Source organism: Barbus barbus, assembly GCF_936440315.1.
Source record: "Barbus barbus genome assembly, chromosome: 1".
Taxonomy (NCBI): domain Eukaryota; kingdom Metazoa; phylum Chordata; class Actinopteri; order Cypriniformes; family Cyprinidae; genus Barbus; species Barbus barbus.
The window spans coordinates 16,796,524-16,814,641 of NC_136729.1; the positions used below are offsets into that span (position 1 = coordinate 16,796,524).

The window sequence follows — 18,118 nt, forward strand, 5'->3', positions numbered from 1 at the left end:
CCAATCACACCTGAGACCTTGTAACACTAACAAGTCACATGACACCGGGGAGAGAAAATGGCTAATTGGGCCCAGTTTGGACATTTTCACTTAGGGGTGTACTCACTTTTGTGGCCCGCGGTTTAGACATTAATGGCTGTGTGTTGAGTTATTTTGAGGCGACGGCAAATTTACACAGTTATACAAGCTGTACACTCACTACTTTACATTGTAGCAAAGAGTCATTTCTTCAGTGTTGTCACAGGAAAAGATATAATAAAATATTTACAAAAATGTGAGGGGTGTACTCACATCTGTGAGATAATAAATATATATATATATATATATATATATATATATATATATCTATATATATATATATATATATATCTATATATATATCTTATCTATATCTATATATATATATATATATATATATATATATCTATATCTATCTATCTATCTATCTATCTATATATATATATATATATATATATATATATATAGATATAGATGGATGGATGTATATATTTTTTTATTTATTTTTTTATTTATTGTTTCACTTGCACTGTGTATAGGTAATATATGCTCTACTATTTAAAAGATTGGGGGGTAGTAAGATTTTTTAGCATTCTAATTTTTTTTAGTCTCGTGCTCACCAAGGCTTTGCTTATTTGATTAAGAATGCAGAAACAGTAATAATGTGATTTTTGTTAATTAATTAATTGATAAATTAATTTATTTCAGTTTAAAATTTATATATTTTAAAATGTCATTCATTCCTTTGGCAAAACTTAATTTTCAGCAGCCATTAATTCCGTCATCAGTGTCACATAATCCTTAAGATATCATTTTAATTTGCTGATTTGGTGTCGTAGAAACTTTTTTTTATTATTGGCAATGTTGGAAAACAGTTGTGCTGCTTAATATTTTTGTGGAAACTGTGATACATTTTTGTCAGAATTCTTTGATAAATAGAAAGTTCACACGAACAACTTTTTTAAAAATGGAATTGTCACTTAATTACTTTAATGAATCCTTGCTAAATAAAAGTATTTCTTTAAAAAAATCTTACTGACCCCAAACTTTTTAACTATAGTGTAAATATAAAAAACTGTGTTATGTGTTAAAGATCATTGTATTAATATACACAATCTGAAGCAAAATGCCTGAATGGTGGATTGGTGTTCATGTTAATGTTAAAATGTAAAGAGATCTTTTGGCTGTTTGTTTTAAATGGATAAAAATAAATTCCCGAGTGTGTTTCCCAGGCACCCTTTATTTGATTTTTGTTTGTTTTGTCTTTGTTCTCCTTCGTTGATTGTACAGTATATGGGCTGTGGAACAGCACACACCAGGAACTGCCTCTATTCGGATGCCTCATCATGCCTTGTCTGACCGCAAGATCAACTTAGACAAATACCTGGATACAGCAGACATTGTCAGTGTTAGTTTGTCTTGTACGATTAAAATTCTTGAGACTGCGGTTTCCGGATCCTAATCAGAGCACAGCTTCTAGTGGCGGTTTTGAGTGGTTTTCACAATGGTAGATGTAAAGAGATACGTCCATGGCTTTCATAGTATAAACAATTATAGCTTAAACTTTAATGTTTGTGCTTTCACACTGTTTCCAAAAACTGTATACTGTAAAAAGGTGAGGCAGAGCAAAAATATTGTTGTAATATAAATTAGATATAACACACTGTTCTCTTGAGTCATAGTGGGCCACTTTTCACAACTTTGTACTATGCAAACATAACAATCACTGTGTTAAACTTTTTACTTCGAGGAGCAATAGACTCCCATGGCGGCAAAATAAAAATACTAGGAGAAAACAAACACTATAGGGGGCAATTCACCTTCTGTTAGCAACATAATGGTCTATGTTGGTCATGGGGTGTTTTATTTGGTGATTAGATATGACTTGGGCTCCCCATCACAGTCCCTTGTGTTGTGATGAGAACTGAAGCACTGTGTCCCATTGTATTATTGTCAAGGAAGGTGCTCAGCTGTATTTTCATTACTTGATAAGTTACCAGCTCTATTTGACCTGCGTTCTCTCTCTAAAAAGGATAGCATGTGAACATTTTTACTTTGATCTAGGCCTATTGAAGATAGCTCATAATGTGTTATAGCACTTCATAACAGCACCTTTTGTCTTAAGCAGGTGTATAGTAGACTTTTAGAAATTGCCTTACACTTTTTTGGGCAACAATCATTATATTCAAAAGCTTTGTTTTGCTTGACTGCAGTGCAAAGAAAAAAATACAGGCCAGAAGCTTCTGCATACCAGCGAATGTACAGTATAATCAGTAGACTATAATCCCAATATAGCCAGAGCTAATTAATATTCATGAGTTAGGCCGATAAGATATGATACCCTCCCAAAGCACACACAAACACACTTTTTTTTAAAATATTGATTCTTTGTCAAACTGTACAAAAAAATGGTAATGTTGGTAATGATGATTTGATTCTGTTATCTGAAGTTTGGTGTCAAGACATCTGCTCTCTTGCAGGAGCTGGCAGATTTGCGGCACGTCCACTCTAAGGTTAAAAAACAGTATCAGGAGAAGATGGCCGAGCTGGCCCATGCTAACCGGCGAGTGGAGCAGCACGAGACAGAAGTTAAGAAGCTTCGACTGAGGGTGGAGGAACTAAAGAAAGAGCTGGGTCAGGCTGAAGATGAGGTAAACTGAAGCATTTACTCGAAATTATATTCGTTATTGCTTCAAACGTGTTCTGCAGTTTTCTTTGTTGTTGTACTTTTTTAAAATCTAATACAGGCCTCAAAAATAAGGTTTATCAATCTAATACAGGGCTCAGTATTTTTTTTTTTTACCATAGTTTATAATTTTATTCACTTTAGTACATTTGCATGGGCCCATCACCAAATTAAATTATATTATATTGTTGTTTATTTTATTATTTAAACATTTTTAAACAAAGTGATTAGGTTTTAAAACATTTTAAATTATATAGATATAAAATAACCTTTGCAAATGATGGCATACAGTTATTTGATTTCATAATTTAACCGATTCTTCCTGTCTATTTGGACTGTCAGAAGTTATTTTCACAATTTTGATAATCAGCTAGATAATATTTGGATTAGTGATGTACGATCAGTTAGTGCTGGGCGATATACTGGTTCACACGGTAAACCGGTTTAAATTATGCATAACGGTATGAATTCTAAAAAAAAAAAAACCCGGCATGCCAGTACATGTCGTAAAGCAATGGAGACAGCGTCGTGAATTGAGAGGAGATCCCTGTTAACTACATACAGTTGGGCAAAAAAGCCAATTGTGCAAGTTCTCCCACTTAAAAAGATGAGAGAGGCCTGTAATTTTCATCATAGGTACATTTCAACTATGAGAGACAGAATGGGGGAAAGAATCCAGGAAATCACAGTGTCTGATTTTTTAAGAATTTATTTGCAAATTATGGTGGAAAATAAGTATTTGGTCAATAACAAAAGTTCATCTCAATACTCAATAATGTTATATACCCTTTGTTGGCAATGACAGAGGTCAAACGTTTTCTGTAAGTCTTCACAAGGTTTTCACACACTGTTGCTGGTATTTTGGCCCATTCCTCCATGCAGATCTCCTCTAGAGCAGTGATGTTTTGGGGCTGTCGCTGGGCAACACGGACTTTCAACTCCCTCCAAAGATTTTCTATGGGGTTGAGATCTGGAGACTGGCTAGGCCACTCCAGGACCTTGAAATGCTTCTTACGAAGCCACTCCTTCGTTGCCCGGGCGGTGTGTTTGGGATCATTGTCATGCTGAAAGACCCAGCCACGTTTCATCTTCAATGCCCTTGCTGATGGAAGGAGGTATTCCCTCAAAATCTCACGATACCTGGCCCCATTCATTCTTTCCTTTACACGGATCAGTCGTCCTGGTCCCTTTGCAGAAAAACAGCCCCAAAGCACCCCCATGCTTCACAGTAGGTATGGTGCTCTTTGGATGCAACTCAGCATTCTTTCTCCTCCAAACACGACGAGTTGAGTTTTTACCAAAAAGTTCTATTTTGGTTTCATCTGACCATATGACATTCTCCCAATCCTCTTCTGGATCATCCAAATGCTCTCTAGCAAACTTCAGACAGGCCCGGACATGTACTGGCTTAAGCAGGGGGACACGTCTGGCACTGCAGGATTTGAGTCCCTGGTGGCGTAGTGTGTTACTGATGGTAGCCTTTGTTACTTTGGTCCCATCTCTCTGCAGGTCATTCACTAGGTCCCCCCGTGTGGTTCTGGGATTTTTGCTCACCGTTCTTGTGATCATTTTGACCCCACGGGGTGAGATGTTGCGTGGAGCCCCAGATCGAGGGAGATTATCAGTGGTCTTGTATGTCTTCCATTTTCTAATAATTGCTCCCACAGTTGATTTCTTCACACCAAGCTGCTTGCCTATTGCAGATTCAGTCTTCCCAGCCTGGTGCAGGTCTACAATTTTGTTTCTGGTGTCCTTGCACACAAAGGTGTCCTTTGGTCTTGGCCATAGTGGAGTTTGGAGTGTGACTGTTTGAGGTTGTGGACAGGTGTCTTTTATACTGATAACGAGTTCAAACAGGTGCCATTAATACAGGTAACGAGTGGAGGACAGAGGAGCCTCTTAAAGAAGAAGTTACAGGTCTGTGAGAGCCAGAAATCTTGCTTGTTTGTAGGTGACCAAATACTTAGTTTGGAATTGAACTGCTGGTTTGTTTGGCCAGAGGAGAATTGGCCCCCCGACTGAGCCTGGTTTCTCCCAAGGTTTTTTCTCCATTCTGTCACCGATGGAGTTTTGGTTCCTTGCCGCTGTCGCCTCGGGCTTGCTTAGTTGGGGACGCTTCATTTCCAGCGATATCATCGACCTGATTGCAAAGACGCTATTTAAAATTATTGACACATTATTTTCCTTTTTTGATATTGTGCAGTTGCTTTGACACAATTTGCATTGTAAAAAGCGCTTTATAAATAAAGGTGACTTGACTTGACTTGACATTCTGTTTCTCATAGTTGAAGTGTACCTTTGATGAAAATTACAGGCCTCTCTCATCTTTTTAAGTGGGAGAACTTGCACAATTGGTAGCTGACTAAATACTTTTTTGCCCAACTGTACACTTTTGACTAGAGGTTAGAGAACTATTACTAACTGGGCAAATAAACCAACGCTAAAGAGGAACGCAAAGAGGAGAAGATACTGTAGCAGACAGAGCAAGATTACTGTTCACCATGTACGACATATTGGAAGAAGATCCTAAATACTGAATTGGGGTGGGGGGTTTTATTTTCATCTTACCTCCATATAATGCCCTTCTGCTGTTTCTGTTTCGTGCAGATATGTTTTACTAAGCATATATTCACAAAGCTAAGGTCAGACCATTCTGTTTTTGCTTTAATTTTTGAAATTGTACAATCTAATTTATATTAAAAACTGCTCATACTACAATGTAACGTTTGTTTTTTGTGAGTAAAATGCAGTGGTTCTGCAACTGTTTCATGTAATCTGATTCATATAAAGGCACAGTCAGAAACAAGCCGTGATAAACCATGAAACCACCAGAATCCTAAAAACCATGATACAGATTTTTGGTCAAACCGCCCTGCACTATGATCAATGAATGTTAACTATAGTGAAGACACAGCAGCATCAAATGGCCCGAAACTCTTTCACACTAGCCAAGGTCTGCTTGTCATCCTTAATTTTGATCCCCAAAATATGTGTTATGCATTCATTTCAGTTGGATGAGGCTCATAATCAGACCAGAAAGCTACAGAGGTCCTTGGATGAACAAGTGGAGCAGACAGAGAACCTACAAGTTCAGTTGGAGCACCTACAATCCAGGTAACCAGAAAAATACATGGGCACCCACCGACTCGGCAGTCTCTCTGTAAACCGCGAGATACGTTTGAGAATATTGTGTTCAGTTCAGATCTCTTTTGATCAGTAATGAATACAGGATAAGCTTCTCTGTTACACAACATCATGAATAAGATGGCAGGTTTATAGTGTAAACTGTCAACGATTCCTTCAGCTTATTCTCTCTTTCAGTCTCACTCTCTCATTATTCTGCCTGCATTCAGGCTTGCACCTACCCACAGCCAATCCCAGGCTGCCTGGCTGTGGGTTACCGTAGTAACAGGGAGACTTGAAGCAGTGTTGTGGGCTTGGGCCCCCCGCAGATGGAGAGAACAGTGACAGGCATCTCGGCATGGAGGTGTTTTGAGGGATTTTGATGGAAAGCTTCTAATGATTAAGACATTCACACGGCATAATTCCTCCACTTCACACCTGTGCGGATACATATGATTAAATTATGAGATTGTCGTGAAGACATAAGTCATTTATCTAAAGTATGCAGCCTTGCAGATTTTTTGTCCTTCATATTGGATTTGTGCAAAGTTATCTTTCCTTTATGGATATAGGAAGAGATGTCAGTTTGATTCAGTCCATACTGTTAAGAAAAGAATAGCTGACTCTGTGAGATAAAATATAATTTTAATGTAAAGGAGAGGTGCTTGCCTGTGCATGATATTAAGGTGTTGGGGTGGCCTTTAGAGCATTGCTATGTGGTTTACTAGGGCATTCTGTGTGGTCACTTACTGGTCTGTGTTAAAAGAGCTCACCCCCATGTCTCTGTTCTTGTCCTTGTATATGGATCTGTCCAATTTTTTTTTTTTTGTAAATGTATTGTTAATTTTATTGTCTGCCAGATGATATTGTAAGCCTGAGTTGGGTATTTATTGAATCCTGTTCTTAAACAATTCATTTATCACTTTTGTAATTTTAAGGAATTAGTATTTAAAACACAGTTGCACTTTCATTACTATTATATATTGCACTAAATGATCCCAAAGCTTAAGCACAGTATTTTATAAATATTTATATAGTTAAAGGGGTCATCGGATGCAACATTCACTTTACAAGTTGTTTGAACATAAATGTGTGTTGGAAGTGTGTGTACACATCCACCCTATAATAATAAAAATCCACCCAGTTTTTTTTTTTTTAAATCCCCTTTCTCAAATCAGGCTGTTCTGAGATTCCTGTCAGAATGATGTAGTTCTGCACAGACCGCTCCCAAGATAGTTGATTGACAAGGCCGTCTTACCTTAGACCCGCCCTGAGTGAGCTGTCATCAGTCCGCCATTGTGTCGACTCCGCCGCAGGGGAAGACAAGAATGTCTCCGATTAAGCGATTGAGGCGTTCTTTTGTTGGATGTAATAATGAATATAGCAGTCGTCATTTACTCCGACATCTGAGCCGCTGAAGACGCAGTGGATTACGTTTGTTTTTGAAGGGAATGCGCCCCCTGATCTACCTAAAAACGTCTGTTCATGCGAATCATCCGTGATCCAGCTTCACCTACAGAAGAAGCGAGAATAAGGGTTTTTAATGAATCTTTGCAAATCGTCTTTCCTAATAATGTGCTAATTAGCAAGTTTTACGATGAATGCGGTTAAAGTAAACAGTCCCTCAGAGAGCTGCTCGGAAGAGAGGGGCGGGGTCAGCAGAGCTCATTAACATTTAAAGGAAAATGCTACAAAATGGCTTGCTCTGACGAGCTATTTTTGACAGGTTTAAAAAGGTGTTTTTTACACTACCATTGAGAAATTTTAACCAAACTATGTTACAGACTTTTCATTAAGACCCCAAAGAATCATATCAGCTTGTGGAAAATGGGCATCCGATGACCCCTTTAAATCTAATTATTGGCTCACATTTATGATGCCTCTAAAAAGTAAAAAGACTCATTCAACATTAAATTAGAATTAAAAAGAAGAATTAAAGGGTTAGTTCACCCAAAAATGAAAATTGTCATTAATTACTCACCCTTATGCCGTTCCAAACCCATAAGACATTTGTTCATCTTCAGAACACAAATTAAGAGATTTTTGATGAAATCTGAGAGCTCTCTGACCCTCCATAGACAGCAAGGATATTACCACGATCAAGGCACAGAAATGTTGCAAGGACATCGGTAAAATAATCTGTGACATCAGGGGTTCAACTGTAATTTTACAAAGCTACGAGAATACTTTTTGTGCGTAAAGAAAACAACAATTCTTCTACCCGCGTTACCGTCTTCTGCCATTTTGGAGAGTATCTCTGAACATAAGCACAATCAGCGTTGTTTATGTTCAGCATGTGCGCTCTTTCTACTGAACGTAAACAACGCTGATTACGTTCTGGGGTACTCTCCAAAATGGCGGAAGACGGTAACTCAGGGAGAAGAATTGTTGAATAAATTGTTATTGTTTTCTTTGCGCACAAAGTATTCTCGTAGCTTCGTAAAATTACAGTTGAACCCCTGATGTCACATAGATTATTTTACCGATGTCCTTGCAACGTTTCTATGCGTTGATCGTGATAATATCCTTGCTGTCTATGGAGGGTCAGAGAGCGCTCAAATTTCAGCAAAAATATCTTAATTTGTGTTCTGAAGATGAACAAAGGTCTTATGGGTTTGGAACGACATGAGGGTGAGTAATTATTGGCAGAATTTTCATTTTTGGGTGAACTAACCCTTTAGTTCTTCTTTTTAATTCTACTTTAATGTTTAATTAGACTTTTACTTTTTAGAGGCATCATAAATACGAGCCAATAATTAGATTTAACTTATAAATTAGATTTAATAAATATTTAAATATCACAAATATTTATAAAATACTGTGATTAAGCTTAGGGATTTTAACAAACCCCTAACCCCAATTATGAGCAATAACAATTCTATTCATATTCTGTTTGCTCAAAAACTTGAAGCACTTTGTTGGGAATAAAGGTTCCTCACTATGCTGTCAGCAATTGCCGTACATCACAATGAAAGTGAAGGAGTTGAAAAAGGATGTGAGAACAATCAGACCGCCCCTCTGAGAGTTGGGCCAGGGTTCAGCGCTATCAGAGCAGGCCATGGGTGGATAGGGCGACAGATGGAGCTGAGTGCTTGTCCAAGTTGTCATGGAGACAGAGGATGGTCTAGAGGCTGATTTGGAGTAAGGGTTGTCAAGTTGACAGGAGAAGGCTGAAAATGACAGTATTAAGGAACTGATAGCGCTTCAGTAGTTGAGTTGGCTTGCAGTTCATAACCGTATCTGATGCCACAGGAAGTTCAGAGTCACATCGTTTCCCAGCTGGCTCTGACTCTGCCCAGTTTATGCCCTGGAGCCAGAATACCATGAACAACAATATCTACCGTGGACACAGTGGACACGCAGAAGAGGATCAGATCTCATGATTGCAGTTGGCTCCTCTAACAGGGTGAACTCGCCCAGCGTCCTGCTCGCAGCGGCTGAGTCGGTCTGTTAGTCTCGCAGCATGAGACGGCAGCACCATTTGGCACCCCCACCGTGCCTATTTGCTTCTTTCTTCATTGGAAAGCTGTGAACTCATAGTCTCTCATCTCGTTAACCCTTAGTGGCTTGTTGTTGTTCTCTCTACTCGTTGTTGTCATCCTTGTTCTAATTCTCTCTTTTTATTCATGGCTGTCTGTCTTTTTCTCTCTCACACAGTCTCTAGATGGTAATTGACTGTATGTGCTTCAGTCTATAATCATAAATGTGGTGCGCAAATCGATATATGAGGGCAGACAATGCTCTGAAACCCTGCAGGAAGTAGAGTAGCCTGCCAGGTCTGCGCGCACACCCAGGCATGTCACATATGCCATATGTGTTGAACTTTTTGTTGCCTGTGTATGTTGTTGGTCTGTTTGGATTTCGAAATACCACAAGTCTCTAAGTAGCTTAAAGGGGTCATATAATGCCCATTTTCCACAAGTTGATATTATTCTTTAGGGTCTTAATGAAAAGTGTGTAACATAGTTTGGTTAATTTTTCATTGGTAGTGTAAAAAACACCTTTTTTACCGTGTCAAAAACAGCTCTTGTCAGAGCAAGCGGTATTGTGTCATTCTCCTTTAAATGTTAATGAGCTCTGCTGACCCCGCCCCTCTCTTCCGAGCCGCTTTCTGAGGGATTGTTTACTTTAGCCGCATTCATCATGATACTTGCTAATTAGCCCATAATTAGGAAAGGCGATTTGCTAAGATTCATTTAAAAAACCTTGTACTCACTTTTTCTGGAGGTGAAGCTGGATCACGAATGATTTGCGCTAACATAGATGCATTCAGGTAGATCGAGGACGCATTCCCTTCAAAAACAAACGTAATCCTCTTCAGCCGCTCAGATGTCGGGAGTAAATGACGACTGCTATGTTCATTATTACATCCAACAACTAAACACCTCAATCGCTTAGGAGTCATCGTTGTCTACATCTGCTCTGGCGGTGAAACAACTGATGACAGCTCACTCAGGGCGGGTCTGTGCTGAAACGCTGCTGTCAATCAAACTATCGTGGGAGGGCCTTCGTCCGTGTGACGTCACACGGACAGACAGCTCGATTTGAGAAAGGGGTAAAGATTTTAGTAGATTTAAAAACAGTAGATTTTTAGTAGATTTTTATCATTATAGGGTGGTCGTGTACACACACTGCTGGCACACATTTCAGTTCAAACAACTTGTAAAAGTGCATGTAGCATTATATGGCCCCTTTAAAGTGATAGTTCACCCGGAAAATGCTAATTCTTTCATCATTTACTCACCCTAATGTCATTCTAATGTCAAAATACTTTCTTCTATGGAACACAAAAGATATGTTATTAGCCAAACAGATTTGGTGACCATTGATTTGACCATTGCATAAGAAAAAACAAAAACAGTGAGACATTTCTTAAAATATCTTCCACAGAAGAAAGTCGTACAGGTTTGTAATGACATGAGGGTTAGTAAATGATGACAGAATTTGCAGTTTTGGGTGACCTGTCCCTTTAACATTGCAGTGTGAGGTTGATCTCTTATGGCTTTTCTTATGACTGGATGTAAATTTAAACTATATAATGTAATTTAAACATTCCCTATGAAGTAATATTACATCACATCTGTTAATTTATGGATATATAGGGAAAATGTTGATATATTTAGATTTATATAGTTGTAGCTATACAATACACTCCTGCCAGTAGTCTGTGGATTTGTTTTAATGTATTTTCTAGTGTTTTGCTGATGTAAAACTGACTAAAAGAGAGAATGTCACTTCTCTGAATAACAGTCAACTTTCTGAAATGTGCATGTTCACTTTGATACAATAAAAAGATACAATATGCCCATTTGATTTTAATTAGGTAAGAGGAGCATATTAAATTCAACAAGGAATGGCCTTGATGAACCATTTTACATCAATAATGTGAAGTAGTTTCTGGTGAAACAGGACATGCAAAAAGAAAATAAGGTGGGGCTTAATTGTATTGTTGAGATGGAAACTGTTGAAATACTAATTGGTTTGGTGAAATCGGCTAAAAACGAAACTTATTTCAGAGGCAGAATTAGTTGTAATTTTACAATGGGATCAAGGACGCATGTAAAGAAAAGAAATGGGGTCAAAATTTTTACTTTAAAAGAATTTAAAGTAAAGCTATGTTCATTTCTAAACTACCATTAATATATGTTTTACACGTACAGTATGTACATGTAGCAGAACATGAGGGTTAAGCAGGGTTTGTTAACATCACAGAGATCAGGGGTGGGATACAGATGAAAGCTTGTGTGTGTGTGTGTGTGTGTGTGTGAGAGTGTTAATTCTGTGTAAAGCACTTTGTAGACCTGATAGCTTGAAAGCTCTGAGGAATGTGCTAGATATGGTTCTCTGTGGAGGAATGAGCTAGACAGAGGCATGGTGATGGAGCTTTGCATGAGATAGATCTGATCTAGAGAGCTCATGGTATGTTTCTGTGCAGCTTTAATGTAGCTGACCAGTTGTGTTCCTATCTGAGTTTCCAGACATTAAAAGGCAAGCACTTAAAGCACACCTCCACTGGCTGACAGGCAACTCATCAGCTCTGTGTGGCGGAGGGAACTAGAGAGAGGGAACGGCACATTATTTCTGCATTATTTTGTACTGGCGTGTGGGGGAGGAGAAGAGTGAGATATATTAATAAATATATCAAACAAAGGATAATGAAAATGTCTTTGGTGTAGAATGGGATTATCATGCATGTGACATTGGTGTCATGATTTCACGGTTGCTGTGTCTGACTGACATGTTCTTTATTGTACATGTCTCTGTGCCAGTAACGTCGGGGTAGAACAATTACATAGCTGCTTTACTATTGGTCACATTGGGTTTCCTTTGGTTTGGTAGTGCAGAAGTCAATTCCATACTCTAATCATGGTGTAGCATGTTACATCAAAACAGGATAGATAATATAATGCCAGATGGTCTAAATTTATTCTTTGCCCCATGATAAAATTGAAGAATAAAAGGCTAGCAGAGTAGCTGATTGCAGCTCAGGAATTGTAAATGGGTAGCGGTCATGAATACTCAAGCAGTGACAGTATATGAAGAGTTTATTTGCTAAAACAGAATTGATTTTTAAAATTGTGTAAAAATCACGTTTTTTATTATGTTATCATGTTTTATTGTGTTAATTATATTACTGTATTTTTTAAAGTTATTTTTAACCTAATCAAAATAACCCAACTGCAGTTTAATTGAGATTAATTGGAATGCACAATGAAAAAACATGATTTTTGAAAATGGTTAATAATATAATAAACTCTTCATATATTGTCACTGCTTGAGTATTCATGACAGCTACCCATTTACAATTCCTGAGCTGCAATCAGCTACTCTGCTAGCCTTTTATTCTTCAATTTTATCAGGGGGCAAGGAATACATTTAGACCATCTGGCATGATATTATCTATCCTCTTTTGATATATCCAGAGTGATTAGTCACATGGCATTTTCATCTCTATCAATGAGCTTTTAAAAAACACAATTATAAAAAATGACAGAAAAATATGTATATTTAAATTTTAAATATTTATCTCCATGTTGTTTGTCTCTCAGCCAAATGCTAAAATGCTGACTGTCAGATAAAGCCTGAAGACTTGAGTCAGTGTGTGGGCTCAACAAAAATCTTTTTTGTTTCACTGTTTGTGTGTGTCTCTGTATTTATGATCTCTAGTGTAAATTGCAGCCTTGTTAAGCTTTAGACTCAAAAAGCTTTTAGCCTCTGTGAGTGAGGCACTGTGGTCAAAATTGTGTAATGTGTAATTTAGCAGTGTTTAGTGTTTTCTGACAATAGGTCCCTCTTCTGCAGAGGATCCTGGGCCCTTATATGCACTTATTTGCCCCTGAGAGGCAAGAAGCTTTTAATCTGTGAACATGCAAACACTAATAATATAGTGAGTCATCAGCTGTTCAAAGACAAGAGGAGGGGTCTTTCTCTCCCTTCTTTTCTAGCATCAACCTCTTCTTTTTCTGTAGTTTTTGTTGTTGTGATTGTTTTACCTTGCCTATTTACACTGCCAGCACTTCAATAGCCAGGAAATATTTTACTGACATGCCACAAGGCCATTATTTCCTTACAGTTACATCACAAACATACAACTGCAGTACCTGAAAAGAATAGAAACTCCAAGCAGAATGAGAGAGACTGAAAGAAAAAGGATGGGCATGAAAAAAATGGAAGGAACGGAAAGGGTGTTGTCATTAAGAACTGAATGTACCGATGACCAGCTGTTTGTGTTTGCAGTTTTAATACTCTCAAATATTCAGATATCTTATGAATCATTGTGAAAACAAAGATTTATTCTATTCAACTTCCCACTGGTTACTCATTCCGAGCCATTTTGCATTTGCACAGATAAAGAGAGCAACTCTTTTGCCAGTGTTTATTTTCTGATGCAGCATCGACCATTGATTGATGCATTTTATTTATCTATTAGCATGTATTAATATTGTTTGTCAGTGGTTGTCATGCCAGCAATAATAGAGGATGTACAGTTACTTTGATTCCCAGAACTCCTGTTTGTTTTTTTGTTTTTTTCAGAAACCAAGAATGTCAATCTCTCATTGCTTAGAATTACTTAAAGTGGCTTAAGATGCATTTAAAAAATGTATAAACTGTATTATAATAAATAATCTAATATGTAATCAACAGTGACAAATGATGCTAGACCTTTTCTCAGGGTTTCACGGTAACTTTGTGAAATGTTTTGCTTGAGAATTCTATGTACGTACACATGAAAATAGTGAAAATTGTATGTTCAGTTGAATGCATTGATTTTACATGAAATGTGGCTTAGGTCCACATATATACTTTTTGATTCCACTGTGATTGATACACCTGGTTTCTCATTTTTTCTCTTTTTCCTTTTCCCTTTTTTCTTTCTTTCTTTATTTCCTTATTATTTATGTGTTTATTTTTTTGGGGTAAGGCTAAGGCGTCAGCAGAATCCCAGCCTCTTTGGCAAGATGAGGACATCAGCTTCATCGCGTTTTGTGCCTGAGGATGCAGAAGCCCCCCCTAGCGACCCAGATGAAGATGAGGAAGAAGAACTACAGCTCCAGATCTCCTAAACTGTTCGCTTCAGACCTGGGAATGTACGAAAGACTCAAAGATTGCACCCGAGCATTTCACCTTCCCCTTCATTTCATCTCTCAGCTGAATCCAGAAGAGGACAGACACTTCACAACCCTCAGCAGACAGATAAACACAACGATTTTTCAGTAGTCTGTTTTCAACAACTTAAAAAGTGTGTGCCAGGGTCAATACAGGGCTTTAAACTAAAATCTGCTTGTGTCTCCACCAATATATTGCTGGTTTATAGTCCAAGATGGCACATAGATGATCAATATAAAGATACACATGGTTCATAGACCATTGTTAGACCCAGTTGTTGGAAACCTATGACTTTTGAGCAGTAAAAAGCCCCTTTGATGCTCCTAGAATGCACATGGTATAGTAATAAGCGCACAGATGCATTGGAACACAAAGTTCAAGCCTGAAAAAAGCCAATTGTAACTTGTTCATGTTTTTTAAACAGTGATGCCCTGGAAATAAATTGACAAGGTCTGGACTCATCACATTACATTCCCATCTCTTATCTGACCTACAAAAGCACCCATGCGTCCATACAGTACCTCTGTGTTTCTGCTTCATGTACTGTTTACATGTGTGGTCCCTGCCTGTGGTCCCGGTCCTCTCTTTTTTTCATCACCTGCATTATAATTTTTTCTTGTCACCCTTTCATTTCAATTGTTCCCGTTTGCTCTTCCCATTCATTTTGATTTCTTATTTAATCTTTTGTCAGCCCTCCCACACACCCCCGTCCCTTAACGCCAACTCTCACATCAATATTCAAAACAACCCATTCAGAACATGATGATTATGTTTCCTGTGTCTGGGGAACATTTCATTTCTGCTGTGTTGTTACTGAAGAGGCAGACAACTGCTTTGTTTTTTGACAGTAGTCCTTTTTAATTGTCCCAAAGTTTTTCTTGGTGAACATAAATGTGTTTCTGTCTTTGCAGTGGAGGTCTTGTTTTATATAGGAAGTAGGGAGGGGGGATCATGGGTAGTTTGTGAACAAGTCGGTTGGTTTCTTATTAAATATATACAAGAATAATTGCTTTCCCCTTTTGCATTTCAACCTGTTGGAAGGGCATTTAACACATGTTCTGTTAAACAGATTTTTAAGCAATATTATACTGTCTACATCTGCAGTGGGGACCAATACGGACTCATCTTCAACTGGTACATTTGTACTGGTCGTATTAAAGTATTTATCAGATGTTTTTTTTACCTAAGTGGCCTGTATTGCTGTTTTTGAATTTGTTTGTGTTTGTATTTTACCTCTATAAATGTTAAGTGTATATACAGTAAATATTGGCTGTGCGACTGTTATTTAGTGTCAAATTTGTGTGATTTAATCTACATTGAGTTTGATTGTGTGTAAAAGCAGAACGTAAAGGAAGAGTTCATCCAAAAATAAAACAAAAATGTCATTTACTCACCCTCATGTCATCCCAAACCTGTGTGACTGCTTTTGTTCTACAAATCTCAGAAGATATTTTGAAAAATGTTTTTGTACATATAAAGTCAGTGGGGTCCAAAACATATATCCGTGTATGGACATAAAAACATCAAGATATTCCTCAAAATGTGTTTTGCGTTTCACATAAGAAGGAATGCATACATGTTTGGAACAACATAGTGAATAAAAGACCATTTTTCAGTGAACTATCACTTTAAAGTCACCATTAACTTAAAATGAACAATGACTTTTTATATGGAATATTGCATTGTTTTTTACTACAATATTTTGATGGAATATTGCCATTTATTATGAATTATGTATCTATGCCCAATTTTAAAAATTCATGTGTCCTTGTAATCATTAATCAAAAACGCTCACATGAGATTAGAAATTGGCAAACAGTCCAATCAATTCCAAATCTACAAAATCATCTCCCGTCCTACTTTTTTTTTCTTTCTTGTTTGAAAAGCCGCTTCACTCAGATACACCTCTGAATATTAAGAAAAGACGATCGCAATGTAGTTTCATGCCGACTTTAAAATCTCACAGCTGACTGCACCTTTCTAGGGACGCTGTGCCTCTCGGTGACATCTTCATAATAACAATCTCTTCAAAGCTTTCTCGAGTATGTGTGCCGTGTTCACAATGATAATTAATTACAATGCAGGCAGTGTTATGTTTGAATTGGTCTTCTTTCAGACACGCTTCGACAACCAAAGATGACCCCAGGGCAGATATCTTTCTTTACGTGTCTCTGTGTTCTTAGTGGTTTGTAATGTGTTGCATACCAAGATTAGCTGGTTATTGTTGAGAGGATTCAGATCCTTTTTGAAGTGGTTTATTCAGGAGAACGTGATTATATAGTTAAATTATTTTTACTTTGCAGAAGACCTATTATTTTGTGTGTTTAAATATACGTTTAAACTGCATCAGGTTTTGTTCTGCTTCAATGGATATTTTGGCTATTACTGAGGCTTTGAGGAACTTCCTGGGTCATTATAATGATGATAGTGCAGAGACTGAGCAGCTTTAGCATTCAATGGCCAACATGATGTACCTTTTAATATATTTTTTTCCCTATTTACCCTTTTTTTTACCTTGTTTAACTTCTAAAATCTTCACTTAAGCTCCTCTCCAGTACCTCTCGGCCTCCTCCACCCATGTATGACAGATGCTGACAGAGTCTTTCCGTGCCACTGAAGGAGAAGAGACGAGGTGTTAACTTTTTTTCCACCTAATGTAGTGTGTCCTCAGTTCTACCTGCACTTATGGTTAATTTAGCAAGTCATAATCTGAAGCAGGCAAAGACTAAAATAACATCCTCACTCTTTCCTGGCCCCTTTAACGGCCTCCAATTATCCACATCTCAAACCTGTCGAGGAATAAGCGCTTCTGTGGAAGCGAAATTCAATATTGACATCTGGAGACCTCGAGTGTGACGGCTCAAATGTGTGCATGCGATGAGAACGGTATGGTAATATCTATATAGAGATGAACAAGGCTTCCCCAACGAGTGTCTAGAACACACTTATAGTACTGCTTTACTACATTGACACAGTATAGTCTGTCAGCAGGCTGTGGAGGGAACTGTGCTGAATGTAATGAAATACAGCATGTAGTACATAAGCTGTCTTTGTCTAGCTCTGCCCTCCTCCATGTAATATTTGCTTATATGTAATTAAGAATTAAGAAATCTGAAATCTTAATCTGTGTATTTTAATGAAGCTTTTCTGAAGAAAATGTGAGTGTTGCTTGGGATATTCACTACTGCATTGCTGAGGTGGTTGCTAGTGTATTGCTATGTGGTTGCTAAGGTATTCCGAGTGTTTATGCAGTTGCTAGGTGGTTCCTTATTGATACAAGTCCCACCCCTTGTGTCTATGATATTCATCCCCTACAATATGAGTCTATATGAGATTTATTTTATTGTTGCCTGTTTGTTCTATTGCTTGCCAGGTGAAAATTGCAAGTCTGAAAAGTAATACCACACCTCTCCTCAACTGTACTTTTTGAGGTATCTTTCACGACTATAGTAATGGCTAGAGAGGAGATATACTACAGACTAACACAATGTCCAAGACATTTTTTTCACCATTTACTCAACCTCATGTTCTTCAAACCCTGTATTCCTTTTTGAGAAATGTCTCAGTCCATACAGTCAAGGAAGTCAGTGATAACCAAAAATGTGTGGTTATCAACATTATACAAAATATCTTCTTTGGGTCCTGCAGAAGAAATTTGTACAAGTTTGGGACGATACAAGAAGA

The 18,118-nt window shown here is 37.7% G+C and overlaps 1 protein-coding gene across 1 annotated transcript in view; it reads left to right on the plus strand.

The window, feature by feature from the left end:
• The window catches only part of LOC306849252 (coiled-coil domain-containing protein 102A-like), an 84,591-nt gene extending 68,749 nt beyond the window's left edge, over positions 1–15,842 (plus strand). Inside the window, exons 7-9 of the mRNA XM_079384147.1 lie at positions 2,499–2,669; positions 5,715–5,818; positions 14,250–15,842. Coding sequence (XP_079240273.1) covers positions 2,499–2,669; positions 5,715–5,818; positions 14,250–14,391 — 417 coding nt within the window. The 3' untranslated portion in view covers positions 14,392–15,842. The remainder of the gene's footprint in view (positions 1–2,498; positions 2,670–5,714; positions 5,819–14,249) is intronic.
• Positions 15,843–18,118: the final 2,276 nt, after the last annotated feature.